Genomic DNA, 9,820 nt, shown 5'->3' on the forward strand with positions numbered 1-9,820 from the left:
AAGGGGGAGCTTGGAGCCGCGGGGGAAGCAAGTAAAAATAGCCTGGCTCGCATCGCTCTGCCTGCTCTGGACGCCTTTAACCCTGGCCAAGGTGGGGAGCTCAGCAGCCACTACTGCACACTGCGGAATCTGGCAGGGGTCTGCACCCCAGACCAAGCACAACAGCCGGAGTGCGGGGGTTTACAGACCAGTGAAAACTTTTTTTTTTTTTTTTAGAAACCGAGATGGGGGAGGGAAGAGCAGGAGAAAGCTGTTCCAGCCACCTGGCTGCAGGGACTGTTACGTGCCCACTGGTCCAACACTTTACAGAAGTGCAGCCTTGACTCTGAGCTATTTTTAGCAATCTCTTCCAGGGGTGGGCGATCAGAGGGAGGAGTGCAAGGGGATTGGTAAAGCTAACTCTCTGCTGTGAGGCTAGGCGTCTTTGCTGGCTGGGAAGAGGAAGTGTCCAGGGGACGATAGGCATGCTGGCTTTGCCCTAACTCAAGGAGACAGCGTTAGCTACTGAATGCCCTACTGTTTTCAAGCCCCACAGCGTGTTTGTTTTTTGAAATCAACAATTGCCAAATGCATGCTGCTTCTAGCCTCTCAGAGAATAGGGATTGCAAAAGCTTTGTTGCCAATGCTGTGGGGTAAGGGTTAGCTGCAGTTAAGACCTTACTGAAGAAGATCGGAAGGGTCTCTGCACCTTTTTGCATTCCAGCAAGACAGAGGGACAATCCCCGCGCCACACCTCCATCCCCGCCCCACGCTGCATATGGGTAACCATATGTGAAATGTACGGCAGCCCCACCAGACACCCGGCTATTAATAGAGCCCGGGAGTTTGCTCTCTGTCTTTTTCCTGCCACCGAGTAAGGGATGATCTTCACACACATACCCCACTCCGCCCCCACCTCGGCGCACCGTTTCTCCAGGAAGGTAAGGGGGCTGCCCACGCTGATCCCCTTCGTGACTACAGGTGCCTAGAGCCGACGGACTAGTCCAGTTGTATCGACAGCAGGGTCAGTGTGAGGCTAGGCAACACAGCCTCCAGTCTCGGGACGCAAAACCCAGCAGGCTCTTAGAGGCTCACGGCCAACTCGAGAGCAGAGAAAGGGGAGCAAGAACGCAATTTGCGGAGCCAGAGCGACCTCTTCCAAAGCTGCTGCGGGACCAGAGGTTGCAGACCGATTTGTCGCTGCAGCCTGCGGCGCGGAGCCCCCACCAGCGCGGGCTGGGCTGCGGCAGGAGCGGGCGCTGTCCCTGGTTCTGAAGGTGGCAGCGGCCAGTGCTCCCCACCCGGGTTTAGCGCCCGCGAGGCGGCTCAAACGTTCGAGGACTACAGACCTCTCCCGGGCCCGGATCTGGGCGGGAGGGTCTGTTGGTGGTGCCCAAGTCCCACCACCGGCGCGGTTTGCCCCCCACCACCCCCGAAGGGCCCGGAGCTCTCCCGCGGTACTGCGGGGACCGAGAACTGGGGACTGACACGAGCTTGAAGGGTAAAGCTGAGGCAGCTGCTGGAGATGTTGTCAAGGCACTGCAGGGAGCAAACGTGGCCCCAGGATCACCCATCCCAGCTTTGCACAAAGCCGGGACTCTGGACCCCTAATGCAGCCCAGAGGAGAGGGCAGGGGAGCCCTGCTGCCCAGGGTTTGGGACTTGGGGAAAGAGAAGCGAGCAGCGGGTGGCAGGAGAGGAAGATGGGGTGAGAGCGACTCTTTTGCATTTTCAAGAGGGAGGGGACCTGAGACATGCACTGTCTTTCCCCCAACACACACACACACACACACACACACACACACACACACACACACACACGGCCGGCAGAAGCAAGCGGGATGGAGCCGGGGAAAGTTTGGCACTAGGTGCAGAGCAGCGGCGGCGGCGGCGGCAGCGGCGGCAGCGGCAGCAGCAACAGCGGCGGCGGCGCGGTGGTCCGGGGTGGGCTGACCGGGTCGCCGAGAGCCCCGGCCCTCTCGCCTTCTTACCTCGGTGTTCTCGGCAGCGTTCTCCGCCATTTTCCTCCTTAGGAGCAGGCAGCGGGAGGAGTGTTTCATGCCCATAAGAGCCAGCAAGGGTTTGGTGATACAGAGATAGTAGAGAAAGAGAGAGCTGGTGTAGCTTTAAAAGAGAGAGAGAGAAAAAGAGAGAGAGAGAGAGAGAATGGGAGGAAAAAAAAAAAAAACCAACCCAGCCCCTCTGCTGGAGCGTCAGCCTATACAATCAACTACGGTTGAGTCTTTTCTGCAGTCTCCACTTTGTTTTATTTTCCTCCCTTCTCATCTGCTTCGGATTCCTTCACACAGTTTCAAGTTCTTCTCGCGCACCCGACCCCCTCCCCGCCCCTCTCCACCCGCGCTGCGGGCTAAGCTGGAGGGAGGCAGTCCCGAAGGCTCCGCGGCAGCGGCGGCGTCTCCTCTCCCAGCTGATCTCAAAGTCCGGCCGGCCGGAGGCAGCCACCAACTCCTCTCAACTTCTGCAGATCGGCTGGGCGAAGCAACACGCTTCCTGCGCGTCTCTCCTAGGGGCTGAGCCGGGTGAGTGGGGGCGGGGTAGGAGGTTCGGTAGAGCGGGCGGCGGCTGGGCGCAGACGGAGGGCCCCCAGCGCCCCCGGGCCCGCCGCCTCCCCCTCCCGGCTCCAGGGGTCTCTTGGCCGCCTCCACTCCCGGGCGCTGTGGACAACTTGAGCGAGGGCAAGGGCCGTGCGAACGCTGCAGGGGCACGCGGGAGGCTCGGAAAAAGCAGGCGCCGGAGCTGGGCTCTTGCAGGTTCTTAGACCCGGGTGTTCGTCCTCCCACCGAGGACCAGCTCTGGGCAAGATTGGGCCATAGTTACCTCGCCCCCACCCCACCCCACCCCCAACTCCCCAGCTCCTCCGTCAGTTCTTGGTTCCTTCCTTGGCAAATTATGGTTTCGGGAGCGAAGGGGTGGGTGTCTGGGTGAGGAAGGGTCTTTAACTCCTTCAACTCTAGGACTAAGTGTGTGATCATCTCTCCTTTTCTCCCACTGACCCTGTCCAGGCACTCAAGGCTCCAAGCCTCTGGTCAGGCTGAGAGGTTGGGCCAGAGGTTCAGTCAGAGGTGGTCTGGGAAAGACGGTACGAGAAAGTCAAATGGATGCGCCTGCAGTCGTGTTCCCCCTACCTCAGTCTTCCCTAGCAGCCCCCTGCCCACACATTTCTCTTTTCCCTCTTCACCCCTCCCCCATCGTCACCAGATTTTGAAGTCCCTTCTATGGGAGAGAGGGAGGATGTCACATACCCATTAGGATTCTCTTGATCCTTTTTTAAGGGAGTTTGGGCGGCAGCAGGGGGTGTGAATTTTTATACAATGCATTCTTGTCTTCACTTTGAGAGCTTCTTTTTCTCTGTCTTACTGGCCATCTGTCAGGCGGGTGGGAAATAGAACAAGGGGGAGGCACTCTGTCTCTCCCTTTGCAACAGGCCAGTCAGGCTGGACCTCTTCAAAGACAGCTGCACTTTCAAGCTTTCAACCCACAAGTCAAGGACAGGAACCTGAAAGACGCTCCTGAGCCCCCTGGCTCTCTTCACTTCAACCCTGTACTTACATAGGGAGATCAGTCCCGCATGTATGCCCTATTTGTTTTTATCATCACCTTTGACAGCCAGGAAATGTGACGCTGGTTGTCCTCAACTAACCTCAGAGTCCATTGAAGAAATGGGCCAGAATCTAAAGATGCCTCCATCACCTGATGCTAGGGGAAAGAGAGGATTCACTGCAATAAGTGGAGGAGGGAGAGAAGTGGGAGTGGAGAGGAAAAAGAGTGATGAGACAATGGGCAATAGGCTTGAGTTAATGGGCTCCTGGGAGTGTGGGGTGTGTGCGTGTGTGTGTGTGTGTGTGTGTGTGTGTGTGTGTGTGTGTTGTAGAAGAAGTGAATATAAATGAAAGAATGAGCCGAACTCCTTAACCTTTTCCTTTCTCAGACCACAGACCTTGACTAGCGTTGGGGTGAATGAGCAGAATCTTTGGCAACATGTGGTCAACCTCCTTCCCGTTCACAGCCTGCCAACATGCAGAAAGGTACAGGGGGATGAATGTGATGAATCTGAAGAATGACTTTTACCCTCTTGGACCCAAATTTCTCTTAGCATCTTTCTCAGAAACAAAAGATTGAGAAATCTCATCCCGTACCAAGAGAGCCTCGGTATTCATACAATCAATGAAAATCAGAAAGGAAAGGTCCTCATGGCGTTTCGTCCTCTCATTTTATAAATAATGACCCGGCGATCAGAGAAAGGATGACATTTGTCCATGTTCCTTTGGTCAGCCGAGGGAATGTCTGAGAGCAGCTCCCCAGCTTCTGGACTTTCAGTACACCACTCTCCCCCCACCCCACCCCACACTGTTTCTGCCTGTGCAGTGCATCCATTCTGTGACTAACCAGGGAGGAGGGGAGCTGAGACAAGCTCCCACCGAAATAGGCTGCTGCCTGTGCGTGATTGTGTTGCTATGAGAACCTCAGTGGGTGTGTTTCCTCCGTTCTCTGTTGAAATCTTTTGCTTGGCTTGGCTTCTCCCCAAGCACAGACACAGCTCCCCTTAGAATGGGGAGTAGAGAGGCTGAGATAGAGAGCTGCATTCTCCTGGCAAGAGTTTCCTATTCTAATCCATCCAACCCAGAGCCAACCTGGGGTTGCAAGTGAGGACCCTAGGCTACCAAGGTTGTTCCATAATGGCTGGAGGGAGCAGTCTTGAAAGTGGATACTAGGGGCGCCTGGGTGGCTCAGTGGCTTAAAGCCTCTGCCTTCACCTCAGGTCATGATCCCAGGGTCCTGGGATCGAGCCCCACATCAGGCTCTCTGCTGGGCGGGAAGCCTGCTTCCCCTCTCTCTCTCTCTCTGCCTGTCTCTCCATCTACTTGTGATCTCTATCTAATAAATAAAATCTAGAAAGAAAGAAAGAAAGAAAGAAAGAAAGAAAGAAAGAAAGAAAGAAAGAAGATGCTGTCCTCTGTGGAGCTATCTTGGGAGCAGGGAGCTCTCCCTGTTGTGCTCCCACCTAATTACAAATTCACAAACTAAAGAATTTTTGCCTTAAGAGACTCAGTCCTGGCGTGCTTTGTTACACAGCAAAAGATTACCTGAACATTCATCTCCTACAGTTGTGAAAATTAACGATGCATGAAAAGTGCCTAGAACATAAGTAGGCATCCCCCACTACCTCACCATTCACGGGAATTCAGTCTTCCTCCCTCTCTTTTGCCTAAAAATATTAGCATAGTTATTCCAAGATCAATTTCATTGTTCCACAAAGAATTTACTGGGCATCTGTTATGCCTAGCTCATTAACAAACAGTGGGCTTGACAATGGACAAGAAAAGGTTGACTGACCATTGAGGAGCTCGGAAATTAGTTTTGAAAGTGTACAGAATTTTCATAGAAGAGCTTTAGGAGGGATTTTGGTGGGAGGCAAGAAGATATATGGGATGACAAGAGATACAGGTTTTTCACTGAGAGGTACATTAAATAGATAATCTGGAGCAATATGCCCTGCCAGGTAAAATGTCCTGAAGACACATTTTGCTTATGTCTTCAAGGCGACAAAGTCCGCTAACCAGTACATACGAATTGTATAGGCTAAGGCTTGGCTTGTAGTAAGACCACAAATGTTGCGCTAACATTGGGTAGGCCCTGTCCCAGGCCCTGAGTCAAACTTTATAAAACACGTATTACATGCCAGAGACCCTCTAGACTTAGCTTGTCCTCGGGCAGTTCTTTTGACAACTCTTTTCAGACAGGACTGCTGTTATCCCCAAAGAACACATGAGAACACAACAATACAAAGACCTGCCCAAATGAGAGAGTCAGGCCTCAAATCTGGGATGTTTTATTCTGCAGCATGACCTTTTAAAGAGGTTAACCAGATTCTGTGAATAGAACTAGCGGTTCTTAAACTTAACACAGTGGAATCATCTGGGGAACTTTAAAAATACCAGTGCTTTGGTTCAAACCCCAGACCGGATGCTTTGGTGAGGTCTGGCATTAAGATTTTTTTTTCTTCTAATTTTCTAGTTGATTCTAATGTGTGGTCATGGTTGAGGACAATTTGGATAAGTATATGTGGAAAAGATGAAAGGACCCACAGAAAAAGAAGGCCCCTAAATTAGAGAAAGGATCCCCCTCCCCAAACTATAGGAACCCTCCCAGTATGGAAAGGTCCATCTCTCACACACCTCTCACACACCTTGACAGCCACAAAGTTCTTGAGAGTGAAAATGTGCTGATGGTTGACCCAGCATATACAGGTTGGAATGGGACTCTTGGGAAGGACTATTAATTGGAAAAGTTATCTAGCTTTGTGAGATGCCCCAGAGAGTGAATTTCCTGCCACTAGAAGGGTTCAGTCAGAGTAATCATTTGGCATAGCTGTTGCAGGAGAACTGCAAACCCTAGAAGGTTGAACAAGGCCTCGAAGGTCCCATCCATCCCATGTGGTGGCTCCAGAATTGTCTCCTTTCATTTCTGAGCCCTCCAGGAGGTGAAGACCATGTAGTTGCTCAACTTCAGGAGCCAGTCAACCCTTCATTGCTTCCCCAAATCCCATAGCCCTGCCATCAGGGTACAGAGTCTCTTAACTTGCAGACCATGCTGTCTGGGAAAGCCCGGACTCTGGCTCATTCAAATATGATTGCTACAATAAAAGATGTAGAAGCTATGTCATGTGGCTTCTCCTTCCTCCTCCTAGGAGAACCTCACGTGTGGCCTGGGCTCACATATGGCCACGGCACGCTGCAGTGAATCCATGGCTCCTCAGGAATCAGGCCACAGACGCGATCCATCACCACCTCATGGCAGCTCACCCAGCAGTGTTCTTAGTGTCTTCTGGGCCAAATGGGAGCCACGCCAAGGCTGCAGCAGCCAGCTAGCTACCTGGCTGAGCCTCTATGCAGCCCCACACCTGGGCAGTTCTCCTGCACAAAAGCCTCTGCAGTCCTATTTCTCCCTAATGCAAGGGCCAGTTATTTCTTAAATTACATCCCAAAGGACAACTTGCCAGAGTGTCACCAGCACCTGCAGAGTTTGGGTTCCTTTTCCCTTTCCTTTGGCCATTAAAACCAGAATGTTATTTCTTTCTTGCTCCGATCGTGTCTGAGTAAATCAATTCATTGTTGTTTTGTGCTGGATATGAAAGCGTTTGGTTTGATTATTTATTCTCACAATACTTGAGAGGCATTTTCTCAGTAGGTTTACACTAATAGCTTAATCGTTGGTGTTCTATACCCCTAAAAAAAATTGAATACCATTGTTACCTGCCTTTCTTTCAGGGTGAGGAGGACTCAAAAAGACATCTAGGTTTTCTCGATGACCTATGATGGAACAGAACCTGCTTCAGAGAAGGGCCCTGGAAGAGCGATAGTAGCAGAAACATAAAGGTGCTTAAATATCCCTTCTAAAACGCTATCACAATAGAAATTAGCTTTTTCCTCTTGGAAGAAGTTGTATACTCCACTTCTTTCCTCTTTTTTCACAACTTTCATAAAGGCTCACCTTTTTCTGGAAAGTCCCTCCTGAATCTTCCAAGGCTAACTAGAAAGCGATTTCATTTATCCAGTCCGGTAGCTCAATACACATTTGCTTCCATTAGCCCTTATATTAAGTACTAGGATCCAAGAACTGTGCTAGGCATTCTGGACTGAAAGATGAAAGGACTATACCTATCCTGATGATACCTCTTCTCCCAGGAAAAGTTGGTAATGGATTTAGGTCCTATCAAGGGTCATATAGATTGGTTCTAATAGGTTAGATATAGCTATAATCATTGGTTTATAGTCAAGTAGGCCCTGCAAAAATATTTATCTGTTGATATGGACAGAGAAATCCTGGAGGCGTTAGGGTCTGGACCAGAAACATAGTAGCCTCTCCCTGCAAGTAAAGCTGGGGACACCTTCTCTCTCAAGATTCTAAAGTTCCTGTGTGCCTCTGCAACTTTTATGGGTAAAAATTTTTCAGCCTTGTCCCTGTCCCAGATATATTATATACTGATGTCACTTGAGGCATGACATATTATGGTCTGCCCTAGGACAGGGCTATTCTCTGGTGTCTCAGGGATAACCTCACCTGAAAATGCACAATGTGTGGAGGTAGCTAAACAAAACTGTGCAAGATTCCATCTGTTTCCTTTCTGGACCATTTCACCACCCTTATCACTTTCTTCTCTTCCCAGAGGAAAGAGCTTTGTGGTCTTACAGCCCAGTAGGTTAACCTCTCTCCATCTGTGGGAAAATGGCTTAATGGTGATCTCGCCCTGGCAGAAGTGTGTGACAATAAAATGAGCCGGTGTAGATGAAACACCTAACGTGGTTCCTAGGAAACAGCGTTCTAATAAAAGTCAGTTTCCTTCCCAGCATCTCATCATGCAATACCATGTATCTACCTACATCAGATGAGACACAGCACCATGTGGAGAAAGAGTGTTGCTGCAGGGGTCACCAGACTTATGCCCTAGTCCCAGCTCCAGCATTAAATGGGTGGGTGGCTTTGAGAAAGTCACTTTACCTCTTGAGCCCATTTCTTAAAAAGAGGAGGTTCGCAGAAGACAAGCTCTACATCCCTTTTCTGCTTTGTCATTTTATGCATGGTGTAAACTATGATTCTAATCACACCCATCACAACGAAGACTGGTCACATGCATCTGGAACCAAAATTCAACTCTGATGGCCTAAACAAAGGCTGAGGAGTAGTAGATGAGCCTCTCCCTCCCACTCATAAGAGTGATTGAGTGGAAAGTTACATTCCTCTCTGGTCAGAGATTTACAAAAGAGACTTGTAGATAATGTTCCTTACAATGTTTCTTCCAGCACTGGGCTATCATTAGGGCTTTCTAGAGGTCAAAAGGAGTCCCCCACCACCTCTTTTTTTCTTAACAGTACTTCCTAATGCTAAAAGCCTCAAAGACTGTAGCCAAACAGTCATTATAAGTGGTCATCACTTGATTTCTCCAACACTTCTCAGGGGATGGAGTTCAATGGGAGAACCAGCGATTTTATTTTTTTAGATTTTTATTTATTTAGTTGAGAGAGAGAGAGAGAGCAAGAGAGAGCACATGAACAACGGGGAGGGACAGAGGAGAGGGAGAAGCAGACTCTCCACTGAGTAGGGACTGGATTCCAGCCGATCCCAGGACCCCGAGATCATGACCTGAGCTGAAGGTGGGTGCTTAAGCGACTGAGCCACCCAGGTGCCTGTACCAGTGAATTTCTTGGCAACACAGGCTCTCAGGTTGTAGTCAGCACAACCCCATCAAGTCTCAATGGTCCATATCGATGCCTGAATGTGGCAAATCAGCAGATTATCCAAAAGTCACTTCTCTATGACTGATTTTATGTATCCAGGGACACTCAAATAGAATTTCTACCTGTCTAATGATTCCTGGCTCCGAAACATATTCCAATTAATGTTCTGTCTCACAGTACACAGTAGTGGTCACAGATGATGGTCCAGAAAGCAGTGAGCTGAGTTGCTGGAGAAGCAGCCACGGTCTTCATCTTACCAGGACAAGTCTACTCTATGGTCAGTTTACCTGCGGGAGAATAAAAATAAATTATCATCCTAACACACCTGTCTGAGTCATGGATTATTCAAGTTATTCCACAGGAAAAACAACATACGGGTTAGGTGATGTTTTAAAAATCACATGGCAAGGGAAAAGTGGCTTCCACTTCTTGGACCATCCAGGTATGCTTTTAATTCAAATGCAGCTGTGGCTTCCCAGAGGGAAAAGCTTTCCTCTCCTGGGCTGAAAACACTGCTTGCAAAGAAGACAGCTAAGAGCTGTCTCTTAGTCTCTTATGCCTCACAGAAGGGAGAAGGAGCCTGGT

The 9,820-nt window shown here is 49.9% G+C and overlaps 1 protein-coding gene and 1 long non-coding RNA gene across 2 annotated transcripts in view; one reads left to right on the top strand and one right to left on the bottom strand.

The window, feature by feature from the left end:
- The window catches only part of PRMT8 (protein arginine methyltransferase 8), a 101,388-nt gene extending 98,149 nt beyond the window's left edge, over positions 1-3,239 (bottom strand). Inside the window, exon 1 of the mRNA XM_032349095.1 lies at positions 1,970-3,239. Coding sequence (XP_032204986.1) covers positions 1,970-2,044 — 75 coding nt within the window. The 5' untranslated portion in view covers positions 2,045-3,239. The remainder of the gene's footprint in view (positions 1-1,969) is intronic.
- LOC116594135 lies at positions 2,412-9,550 on the top strand. The gene is made up of 3 exons (XR_004287071.1): positions 2,412-2,518; positions 7,268-7,375; positions 9,413-9,550. It is a non-coding gene; the product is annotated as an uncharacterized LOC116594135 (long non-coding RNA).
- The last annotated feature ends 270 nt before the right edge of the window (positions 9,551-9,820 follow it).

This window comes from Mustela erminea, chromosome 6, assembly GCF_009829155.1.
Source record: "Mustela erminea isolate mMusErm1 chromosome 6, mMusErm1.Pri, whole genome shotgun sequence".
Lineage (NCBI taxonomy): Eukaryota > Metazoa > Chordata > Mammalia > Carnivora > Mustelidae > Mustela > Mustela erminea.